The 11,711-nt window shown below is 52.7% G+C and overlaps 3 protein-coding genes across 3 annotated transcripts; 1 reads left to right on the top strand and 2 right to left on the bottom strand.

Moving 5' to 3' along the window:
* Positions 1 to 1,240: 1,240 nt before the first annotated feature.
* On the bottom strand, positions 1,241 to 3,312 carry GUITHDRAFT_104225 (hypothetical protein; the record flags this gene model as incomplete). Its single annotated transcript, XM_005836753.1, has 10 exons — positions 1,241 to 1,336; positions 1,384 to 1,420; positions 1,706 to 1,742; positions 1,787 to 1,832; positions 2,099 to 2,390; positions 2,491 to 2,561; positions 2,719 to 2,957; positions 3,004 to 3,075; positions 3,128 to 3,183; positions 3,233 to 3,312. 10 exons carry the CDS (start codon positions 3,310 to 3,312, stop codon positions 1,241 to 1,243), a joined length of 1,026 nt encoding a protein of 341 aa, XP_005836810.1.
* Positions 3,313 to 4,324: 1,012 nt separating this feature from the next.
* GUITHDRAFT_67334 (histone H3) lies at positions 4,325 to 4,735 on the top strand (the record flags this gene model as incomplete). The annotated part of the gene is made up of 1 exon (XM_005836754.1): positions 4,325 to 4,735. One exon carries the CDS (start codon positions 4,325 to 4,327, stop codon positions 4,733 to 4,735), a length of 411 nt encoding a protein of 136 aa, XP_005836811.1.
* Positions 4,736 to 5,086: 351 nt separating this feature from the next.
* On the bottom strand, positions 5,087 to 8,667 carry GUITHDRAFT_104227 (hypothetical protein; the record flags this gene model as incomplete). The annotated part of the gene is made up of 16 exons (XM_005836755.1): positions 5,087 to 5,143; positions 5,189 to 5,219; positions 5,262 to 5,320; positions 5,383 to 5,466; positions 5,509 to 5,572; positions 5,724 to 5,747; positions 5,795 to 5,836; positions 5,879 to 6,148; positions 6,372 to 6,541; positions 6,592 to 6,643; positions 6,693 to 6,825; positions 7,001 to 7,135; positions 7,305 to 7,479; positions 7,617 to 7,874; positions 8,385 to 8,501; positions 8,557 to 8,667. The coding sequence occupies 16 exons, from the start codon at positions 8,665 to 8,667 to the stop codon at positions 5,087 to 5,089; spliced, it is 1,782 nt and encodes a 593-aa protein (XP_005836812.1).
* Between the last annotated feature and the right edge of the window lie 3,044 nt (positions 8,668 to 11,711).

The following is an 11,711-nucleotide window of genomic DNA, read 5'->3' on the forward strand; positions in this document are numbered from 1 at the left end:
CGCCGTCGCCCCTGCCTGAACCACTTCCCCCTCCTCCTCCTCCTCCTCCTCCTCCTCCTCCTCCTCGATCTTCACAGCTGCCGCATGTAGAGCCAGCCCCAACTTTGCCCTGTATCTGTGCTCGAGCCCGAGCTCGTGGATGTCGGCGGAGTGAAGGAGGAGGAAGCGAAAGCAGCGAGCGGCGCTGACTGCATCCTGCAGTGCCAGCAGGAGTTGAGCAGCTGCAGCGTATAGACGTAGGACGGACCAGTGCGTCTTCCCCAGCCCCTCCTCTCCTGCCAGCCGCGCACGGGCTCCGAGAGCATCGAGCAAGACAGCAGGCGTGATCTCTTTGCCTTCCAGCAGCTGCTCCTGCACCTCCTCGTTCAGCTCCTCCCCCAGGTCTCGCAGGGTCCAGGGGAGAGTGTCGGTGGACGGATGTACGGAGGAGGAGGAAGTGGAGGAGGAGGAGGAGGAGGTAGTCTTGGTAAGATCCAGCAGGAAGTCTTGGTACTGCCGTAGATGTGAGGGGATGGCACTTTCGGAGCTGCTGGAATCGGGAAGAAGAGACTTTTCCTCCTCCGCCTCCTCCGATCCATGCATGAAGAGCTCTGGAGGAACAGAACATCTGACTAGTCGTCAGCTCAGCTCCTCCAGTACAGGCAAGGGATCAGCGGGAGGAGAATTTCGAGCTAGAAAGCAGAGAAGATCTAAGGAAGAGGAGGAAAAAGGCGTCTTTGAATGCTGGAAGGGAGGAGGTGGAGGATAGTCGGAAGAAAAGTTCTTGGACCTTTCCGGAGGGCTGGCGTGGCGCGAGCAACGAGGGCAGGAGCAGACGAATCTCCACTTGCTGGAACAGCAAGCATGAGCGAGGGAGTCATAAAGGTTTCCTTACACTCGCAACAGCTTCTGCCGCATCACATAGGGCGTGTGCTCGGCAGCGTACGAGATGCAGAGCTCCTGTACAGCCATCGGCAGTGAGACACAAAAAACAAGATTGTGACCAGCTGAAGAGAGGAAGGAGAGATCAAGAAAGGAGGGGAAGGACAACGATGAGAAGGAGGAGGAGGAGGAGGTGGTGGTGGTGGAGAAGGAGGAGAAGGAGGAGAAGGAGGTGGTGGAGGAGGTGGTGGTGGTGGTGGAGAAGGAGGAGAAGGAGGAGAAGGAGGTGGTGGTGGAGGAGGTGGTGGAGAAGGAGGAGGAGGAGGTGGTGGTGGAGGGGGAAATGGATGACGATGAAAGGGAAGAAAAAGACTTGGGATCAGAGTGGTTTGATGTAGCCCTCATCCAGCACCCGTACCTGCCCCTCCTCTACGTCTTTGATGGCGACAAATCGGATTTCATCCCCTTTCATGCTCTTTGCAACAAGTTCACACCTGCAACAACCAGGCAAGACTTTCTCACCCAGACGACGTTGGGCTCGCATGAGTGGTTGAAGAAGCTGCAGCAGTGAGCATGTTAGCATATCACCTGTGCTGATGTCTCCTCCTGCATGCCACTTTCTTGTCCTGGCCACCATCCTTCTTCTTACATGCCCGACTCTCGAACCCTCCATTCCTACCCCTTTCCGCTCCTAGCTTGTCTCTCAGCTCCTCTTCTCCCTCCCCTTGTTCTCCTTTTCCTGTTCCCACTCCTCTGCCTTCAAACTTTCTCCTTCTTGTCCTCTAATCATACATCGTTGTTTTTCCTCATGGCAAGAAATGCACACTCTGTGAATTTTGCACACCTTCCTTCAGGCGATATCAGATTCCCGACCATGTCGCCTGTATAGATTCATCTCTGTTTCTCTCAACATGTTCCTCCTCACCATCTAAGTCACTCAGAATCGAGTGCTGATTGCAACGGAGAGCATCCTGGTCAAGAAGTTGCGATCAAAAGAAAGTCAGGTTTCGAGGGAAGAGCAAAGATATCATGAGTGAAGTACAAACAAGAGACAACACAGATGCTGAGTTGGGTGTTGAAAACGCTGGGACATATGGAGGAAAGCCGAGCAGCAGGGGAATGGGAAGGGACATGGTGGGTAAGGAGACGGTAAGGAGACAGTAGGAGCACAGTGAGGGAAGAGGAAGCAGTGGAGGGGGAAGGGGAAGGGGGAGGGGGAGGGGGAGGGGGAGAGCACCAGCCAACTGACGACCACCTCCTCCGCATCCTCCGTGAACTTCTCAGCGTTGCCGTCGGGGAGCAAAGAAGTGAAGATGGCCTTGACGTACTCCTTGTGGGAGGGAATGTCGAAAGTGATCTCCTCGTCGTCTGCCTTCCTCTCCGTCGTCTGCAACTTGGACGAAAACTTCTCGAGCATGTCCAGCCCTTCGATCCCTGTGGGAACTCTGCAGCCTTCGATGTTCACGCACGTTGTATGCGCATTGGCACGCTGGTTAACTTTGATATCCCAGAGACGGAGCACAATCCTCCTGGAGGACAGGGGCGAGGAGGAGAAGGTTGGTAGGTCAAGACGAGTTGTTCAGAGGAAGGCACGTCAGGATGTCGAAAATTAAATTTCAAGTCTCTCACGCTGTTGTGTCTTGAAACTCTCCCAAGGTCAAGAGTTTACACTCACCGCTGCGAACATGCAGTTCTATCGCCTGCAACGAGCCATCATGCCACTGGTTTTAAGGAAAGATCACTACGTAAAGATATTCAGTTTGCTGAGACATCAGATTCGTCTAGGCAATGAGCAGGTTGTAGGGGAGTGGCGATGAACATGAGGAAGAGGAGAATCAAGAAGGTGACGAAGATTACGACGACAATGATGATGATGATGATGATGATGATGATGATGATGATGATGATGATGATGATGATGGCGATGATGATGATGATGATGATGATGATGATGATGATGATGATGATGATGATGATGATGATGATGATGATGATGTCGTCGTCGCAGACAAGGAGACTATGGACGAAACAAACCTTCTCGCGTTTTCCTGCTTTGCAGCATTCGGCACATATCAAATGGCTGTTGCAGTCTTCACCTGCATCGAATAAGAGCAGCACGTTCACTCACCACCATCTCATCACATTGTACTCTCCCCTCCTCATCTACCACGAGGGCATAACAACAGCTGCAGTGTGTCTGGAGCTTGTCTTCACCTTGGCATCATCGTAAGAGGGGTTATGCGCACTATAGACCCACTCAAGACACCCGCTAACGGCTTGGCTTCGAACAGGGTCTCCCCCCTTGCTACTTTCCTGTTCGCTCTGCGACGATCTTTGTCATCTCAAGGGCAAGTTTCATCCTAGGTCTCACCTGAACTCCCTTCCTCTCCCCGAGTGCCATTCCCCAGCGACCACAGAAGCTTTCATGCTCCCTCCTATGTCAGCCAGCATTTAGCTACACTGTTCTTGTCCCCCATCCAGCATTGAGCTACTCTCTGCGTCATCCAGCGTTCAGCTACTCTCTTCGTCATCCAGCGTTCAGCTACTCTCTTCGTCATCCAGCGTTGAGCTACTCTCTTCGTCATCGAGCATTGAGCTACTCTCTTCGTCATCGAGCATTGAGCTACTCTCTTCGTCATCCAGCATTGAGCTACTCTCTTCGTCATCCAGCGTTGAGCTACTCTCTTTGTCATCCAGCGTTGAGCTACTCTCTTCGTCATCCAGCGTTGAGCTACTCTCTTTGTCATCCAGCTTTCAGGGGCGGGGGAAAGTAGGTGAAAGCTGGACGAGGAAGAGAGTAGCTCAATGCTCGATGAGGAAGAGAGTAGCTGCTCCTGCTGTGCTTTCACCATCCCCCCCCCCCCTCCAAGGCATGATCCGCCCAATGCCCACACCCCCTTCTCGTGAGCCCGCCTCCGAATTTTAATAACAATTTGTACCACTATTTTTAACCATCACTTTTTTGAGTATTGTCAGAGCCATTTCCAAAAGATATCCAATTTTAGTACACAACTCAGATAGATGAGTGATAAATTGTAATATCAATTTTGTAGTGATATTACCAGCACAACTAATAATTTATATCTGATAGCACATTTTTAATAAAGCTGTTTTATTAAAATTTTTTTTGAACGTAGGAAAACACCGATCAAACCTCAAAAACAGCTGCCCACCCACCCCCACTACTCTCTCAAGCATCTTATTCCAAGTACCCCACCACAAACCGCTGGCACCTGCTTGTCCCCTCCTTTATAGCTCTTTAGTACCCCCTTTATCCCCACTATATCGGGAAACCATTTGAAGTACCCTTCTACTGTCACACCCCACCCCCAATTACATCTTTGTCACCGACAGCTCGATCACTACCCCCTATCCATACTACAAAACCACCCCTACTCACTCCCCCGCCACCAGTTTAAATTCAACCGTGGGCAGCACTGGTTCCACCACCTCCTCTCTTCCCATGGCTCGTACCAAGCAGACTGCCCGTAAGTCCACTGGTGGCAAGGCTCCCCGTAAGGCTCTCGCCACCAAGGCTGCTCGCAAGTCAGCCCCCGCCACTGGTGGTGTCAAGAAGCCCCATCGCTACAGGCCCGGAACTGTCGCCCTTCGTGAGATCCGTCGCTACCAGAAGTCCACCGAGCTGCTGCTCCGCAAGCTCCCCTTCCAGCGTCTTGTGCGCGAGATTGCTCAGGACTTCAAGTCGGATCTCCGCTTCCAGACCTCTGCCATCATGGCCCTCCAGGAAGCTTCTGAGGCCTACCTCGTCGGTCTCTTTGAGGACACCAACTTGTGCGCTATCCACGCCAAGCGTGTGACCATCTTCCCCAAGGACATCCAGCTTGCCCGCCGTATCAGAGGAGAGCGCTCGTAAGCAGTCTGAGGAAGCTCTGACAGAGACCTGAGACCTCTTAGACCTTGGTTCCCTTCCTGCCTTCTCCTTCAGGGAAGGGACAAGATGTGCAGGGAGGGCGAAGCGTCTCACTGGTGTTGTCAACACCCATCTGGCATGCTGGTGCTTGTGGCAGTTCGATTCTGCCGATGCCATGAACGAGAGATGGTGATCGTTGTACAGATGCAGAGGGCTGACCAGATCAGTTGATAGTTCTTGATTAATCTTCAGCGTCATTACGTTGTTACTGATTCAATACTCAGTGATGATCCGATAGCTGTTGTGATGAAGTAGAGATCTTTCGACACATGGGAAGACGCGATTTGGCACATGTCAAGCTACCTCCAGAGGTGATTCCTGGTTTTCGTTGTCAGGATGAATCCTTGCTTCCTGCCCTTGAATGAGCAACGTCAATAGTCACAACGGTCACGTTACCTCCTTGCTCCCCCAGAGCATTCCCATCCAACTGAAGTGACGTCAGGAGGGAGGAAGGAGAAGCGACGTCTACCTCGACGTCAAGATTCGCATCGCATGCACCAGCCATCCTTCGCTGTGATGGCTTCCTCGCTGCTGCTCCTCAGCTTCACCAGATCTCCTCCTCCTCCTCCTCCTCCTCCTCCTCCTCTCACCAGGGCAGCAGATGGGGTGGGGTTGCCCGTGGCTGCAGGCGAGTTGTAGTACATCTTCTCCAGCTGCGCCAACATCGCGCGGACCTGAAGTCACGTGACCAAGTAGGGTGGGCAGGGAGGCGACACCGTCGCATGCTCGGTCCGCAGCCGGTTCAGCTCCTGCTTGAAATTCTCCTTCTCCTTCTGCTCCCTGCCATTGCCAATGATCCACAAGCAGGAGGCATGGACAGAGAACCACGGGAAAACAGGAAGCGGGAGGGGGGAAAAGAGCGGCAGGATGGGCGGAGAGGGAGAGAGAGGAGAGGAAGCGGGAAGGGCAGAAGAAGGATGAGGCAAGTTACCTTGCAAGGTCCTCCCTCAAGAGTCTGCACATCGCAACCATCAGGAACAACTTGAACCCTCCGCTCTTCACCTGCACGCGTCCCTCAGCTCCTCCACCGACCCGTCCTGGACCCTGCTAAAGCTCAGCCTACGAGCACAGTCGAGCAAGGGTCACCTCAGCGCCCAGTCTGCGTCTCTCTCCAGCCGGAGCATCATGACGTCGTTGAGGTACCTGCCGTTGAAGCCTCCAAAGAGGAAAAGCTTCGAGTCGTGCATCACGCACGCTGCCCCCTCCCTTGCCACCGTCAGGCAGCTCGTGCTGTGTGCGTATCCTGCCCGCAGTATACTCCAGCTCCCCTTGACCTCCCCATCCTCTGTCTCGAGGTCGAAGATGTGCATCCCCAGAAGGCCCTGCGCTCCGTTTCCTCCTCCCATGACGATCATCCTGTGAATGGAGCTCTATGAGAAACGTCTTCCATTCTCACTTCCTCTACCCACTCCCCTCAACACAAATTGTTTCTCCTGATCCTCCTTCCCCTCCTCCTCCTCCTCCTCATCCTAGTCCATCGCCCTTCTGACTGCTTCCCGCTCTCTCCTCTTGTCTCCTTCACCTCCTACCCTCAGACCTTGCAGCAGCTTCCTCTCACTCCCAGCTCTTGGTCTCTTACCTTCCTCCGTGTAGGACGCAGGCATGTCCAGCACGAGGCTCAGGAGGAGGACCCTCGATGGGAGAAACCTTTCTCCACCTCTTGTCAGGAACGTCGAAGACAAACACATCCGCAAGCTGCGTCTGCGCGTTCGCTCCCCCGAAGACGACGAGATGGTTTCCGATCCTCACCTGCGCTCAACGGTCATGGCCGCATGCAGGAGGAAAGGAGCAGCACGGACCATACTCGCGTCCATCCTCTTGGAAGGGCAGCCCTCGATAGGACATCTTTCCCTTCAGAGTATCAATCAGCACGGCAAACCCCCGTCCTCCTCTACTCCACCATGTCTGCTGGGCGAGGTCGAGGCGCCAGAAGTCATCCAGACACTCTCGCTCGTCCGACTCTCCTCCAAACAAGTAGACGCTACCCTGGTGCTCTGCTGCACAGTGGCTTCCTCGGTTAATCGGGTAAGGACCTGAGCATGCACTCAGTCAGCTCTTCTCTTCCCGCCCTCCTGCCTCCCATCTTCACCCCTTCTGTCATCACTTGCATCCCTACTAGGCCCCCACCTCCTCTCCTTCTTGCTCCTCCTCATCCTCCTCCTCAACTTATCCCTTGATGGTCTCGTCCCACGGCCTCCCTCCTCGCACCTGAAATCTCCTGCCTCGTCCAGGTGAGGATCGGTCTCTCCGACTTCTTGAGCATCGTGTTGATCCCATGCTCCACTTGCAGGATGTGAATCTCATTGAACTTCCCGTTGCCTCCATGACCGCCAAGAACAAGCACTGTATCCTCGATATCAGACGAACGCTGAAGCAAACAGATAGCGAGACAGTAGAGCGAGCAATGTGGGAGGGATAGGAGACATTGCAGGGTGCCGGAAGGGATGGAAGGCGAAGGACGGAGGAAGAGTAGAGCATGATGGGAGATTGAGCGAGGTAGCTGCCTTCCTACCATGCTCCTCGTCGAGGAGCGTCGCGCTATGCCCTGCTCGCGGGCTTGGAGAGTTTTCGACGTCATAGGACATCCAGGTCATGCTCTCAAGGTCGAGGACGTGTGTGTCGGCCAAGAAGCAAGTCCCGTGCCCTCCAAAGACAATCATGTACTTGCCGACGACGGTACAGGAGTGCTGCCAAGGATGATGGTTACTTCAGCTGGGGGAAGGGCACGAAAGATGGGGAGGAAGGAGGAAGGAGGAAGGAGGAAGGAGGGAGAGGAAGGCATGGATGAAGAGGGATCCCAGGTAAGGAGGAGGAGAGAGCAAACCTGGTATCTGGGGGAGGGAGGAGTCCCAGTGGTCAGCCCCCCTATCCACGTCCGGTAAGCCGTGAGCTCTCCTTCAGGACGAGGGATCGCCTCCATTCTCCTGCTGGATGGCGACTGTAGCGCATCCGCCGCCTGCTCCCCTCCCTCGCCGTCGAGTGCCGCTTTCACTTCCGCTTGTATCCCTTTCCACATCAGCCACTTGGGACAAACCTCCTCGAGAGTTCGCACGAAGAGAAACATTGCCTCCATCTTGCTGGTCTGTAGAGCACGAAGTGGAGGAGGAGGAGGAGGATGAGGAGGAGGAGGAGGAGAAGTAGCACAGAGGGTGGAAGAGGAGGAGCAGGATGAGGAGGGAGGTCATCAGGAGAGGTAGCACAGGAGGGGGAGGAGGAGCAAGAACGGCATGAAGGCAAGAGGACAAGGACGGAAAAATGGCAGGTCGAGCGGAAATATTGAGATGGACAAGTGACAATCAGGTGCTACAGAGCATAGCATTGCTTCACCTGCCCCAACTGCTTCCAGACGTCCCATTTAGCTCGTTCGACTCGATTCCACTGAGACGATAGAAAATCAGAGGGCAAAACATGGCGGATCGTACCACGTGAGGAGGAGGAGGAGGAGGAGGAGGAGGAGGAGGAGGAGGAGGAGGAAGAGGAGGAGGAAGAGGAGGAGGAGATGGTGATGGTGGTGGTGGTGAGGGAGAGGGAGAGGTAGAGGTAGAGGGGGCAGGAGCAGGAGCAGGAAAGACCATGACAGACAGGGAGGTACCAGGTGCGGGCTGGGGGTATTGCAGGGTCCAACACTTGCTTGCTGATGCAAGCTGTAGAGAAGGAGCTGGTCGTCCACATGCAGGGACGTCAGGACATCGGAGGAGCGCTCGTAGAACTGAACGCTCAAGGGTCACTCGCTCCTCCGCCGTGAGACTACCATGAGCACCAACCTTAGCTGCCAGCTCAAACTTGTGAGGATACTGGATCGTTGATAGCACGGAGGCGTCGGCGTCCTGAACAAGATCCTCCGGCTTCAAGTCTATCACCGCCCGCTCCGTCATGGCCTGCTACCAGCATCATCAGTAGTGGTTCACAAGAGACAGCAGGCGAGAGTAGTGTGCGCAGGGGGAGCGGCGGGGTAGAGACAGCTGTCCATAATGTAACCTACGTCTTGTGTCTAGAAGATCCTTCCAGGCTCTCCCTTGAACTGTCTTCACGTCTCCATGCAACCTGAAATACCTTGAGAGGCAGGTACAAGGCTGTGAACGAAGAGCGATCAGGGCAACCGAGCAAGAGAGGATACAGGGCAGGTGGGAAAGGCAGGAGAGCCAGGTGGTGGAGACAGGGAGCTAGACCTCTTAGTCGTACTCTTCTCACTTTCTCCTCCTCCTCTCATCCCTGCCACGGCTACAACAAGATTGGAAGGGGGGCAAGGTAGGTGGGGCTGCCATGCAGGGGTAGAATTATGGGCTTGCCCCAGTACAATTCTATAAATTGAAAAAGGACAGCACAATTTGTTCTACATTTTACTAGCAAGAATTTTGGTGCCTTGGTTCGCCGGGCTTGGCAGTCGGGCCCGAGCCGGAGAGACTATCGAGAGTGAAAGAGACTTCTTGGCACTGCCTGTACCGCAAGGAGTTTTACACATAAATTACTTATAATATTTCTATACAAGTTAAAATAAGTTTTATCATTTTGAGATATATTTCTTGATTTGTACAAAGATTTTATTCAGTGTACTGGGCATATCTGTAGCATCTGGTAGAACATCTTTAAAATTGTGTTTTTGTGTTTTACCTTTAAAATCAAGGGTGTACCAATTAATATAAGTGTTTTTGATCATACCAATATTTTTGTAAAAACCTCTTTATTGTCCGATGAGGATCAAATGGATGGTACTTATTTTGAGTTACGCATTTTAAGCTTCTTCTATCAAGTTGTCAACTTTTTGTTTTTATTTTGCTTAAATGTTCTTATACAGATATACATGATTTTATATTGCTACTAGTTGAACCGGCACAGCAAATGGACTTTTTGGGCGGCGGAGCCGTCGGGGCAGGAATGGTAGAGAGAGGGGATGAGGTAGATGAAGATGCGAGGAGTGTAGGGGACGAGCTTGTATCTAGATATCATCAAGACTTCCTGTGAAAAAATATGTTTGAATGTCACTGTGTTGGTATCAAAGCACAGCATACCGCTGCTTTGAAAGTAAATTTGTTCCTGGCCTTGTAGCTAGCTCTTTCTTGTCATGTTGCCTTTTGACTTGTCATGGCGTGAACGAAACCCATCTGCTCAACTCAACGATGTGAAGAGGTTGTATGTTATGTTGTCGCTAAGCAACTTGGTAGTGTAACACTGTGTTGGAGCCGCCTCAATCTTTGCATGACAATGTTTTGATCTATGTTCCATTCAATCGGCAAATCCTACACAAGTCATAGGATCTGTCTGATCAGACTCTCTGACTGACTCGATGTCACAGCAAACACTGCCATGAAGGCCACGGGGTGGTGGCATTTCACAGCGTTTGCAAAACATAAAGGCGGAAGAAGGGGCTCATAACAAGACTTGTTCTTCATGTCTTCATCAGTTGTCAACATCAAGACCCCCGCCAGGTAGGAGCGGGAAGGCAGGAGAAGCGACTGACATGTCTTGCTGTGTAGGGGGCTGGGGCAGCCCGCAAGGGGTGAAGGGAGTGGGGCTGAGGCTGGAGCAGCCTACAAGGTTGATGCTGCGTAATCCTGATCGATGACTAGTGATGTGCGTTTCAAGCAGTCGAGTCATTACAATGGAGGCTCCCAGCAATCAGCAGCAGCAGCAGGAGTGACAACAATAACGTCGACAGCAGCAGCAGCAGGTGCAGCAGCAGCAGGTGCAGCAGGAACATCGGCGGCAGCAGGGTCGAAGGTGCCTGGGTCCACTGACAGGTACGACGTGAGATGTGGATCATGATCGCTGGTTTGTGCGGCTGTCTGAGACTTCACTCTGTTCTCCTCGTTGAGCTCCTCTTGCAGTGAACTCTTGACATTCCTTTACTCGCAGCACGAGGAGCGAATTCCTGGGGGAGGCAATGGCGTTGGGAAGCTTGATTCAATCTAAGGTGAAGAAGCAGCATCGGCAAAGATCTCGTCATCCCTTAAGAAGACCTTGTCTGTCTTGCCCTCACCTGTTGTCTTGCCTCCATCTTCTTCGTTCTACCTGTCCTCTGTTTCGCACTTCTACCTGTCGAGGAACTTCTCCTCATGTTAACTTGTCCTTTCTCTCCTGTCAGGTCGTGGAAGCTATTTCACACATCTCTTTGAACCCCGTCGCGAGCTCAAAAGGAACAGCGTCAGAGAGCTCGGAACAAGTTCGCCCAGACTGACCGCGTGATGTCCGACTTAGTATTTGAAATGCAGGCGCCTCGAAGCCTCGACATGCTCTTCCTTGCTCGTGGAAGCAAGTAAGAAACAGGAGGAGAAGGAGGAGGAGGAAGGAGCAGGAGCAGGTGCAGGTGCAGGAGCAGGAGCAGGAGCAGGAGCAGGAGCAGGAGCAGGAGCAGGAGCGGGAGCAGGAGCAGGAGCAGGAGCAGGAGCAAGAGCAGGAGCAGGAGGTGGTGGTGGTAGGTCGTGGTCTTGAGAGGAGGGGGAAGAAAGCCGTGGGATTCAAACTGACCCGATGCTTTCAGCAGTCAGAACTCCAAGACATGTCCAGGATCGACTCTTCCTGACGCTGATGTGATAGCTTACAGCTGTTGCTGGATCATTCCGCTAATCCGAATCGTGCTAATATACAGAACGGTTCCGATGATGGAAGTGCGTCCGCATGGAGCATGGACAGTGAAGCAAGCTCTGTGCAGCTGCTGGATGGGACGGATGCGATGGTAGTCATGCTGTCATTGATGTTGATCTTCCTTGCATGGTTGATGATGCCGATCAGGATTTGTTTTTTTTTTTTGTTGATGTTGATGTTGATGTTGATGTTGATGTTGATGTTGATGTTGATGTTGATGTTGTTGTTGATGATGTTGATGTTGTTGTTGATGATGTTGATGTTGTTGTTGATGTTGATGTTGATGTTGTTGTTGATGATGTTGATGTTGTTGTTGATGATGTTGATGTTGTTGTTG

This window comes from Guillardia theta (genome assembly GCF_000315625.1).
Source record: "Guillardia theta CCMP2712 unplaced genomic scaffold GUITHscaffold_16, whole genome shotgun sequence".
Lineage (NCBI taxonomy): Eukaryota > Cryptophyceae > Pyrenomonadales > Geminigeraceae > Guillardia > Guillardia theta.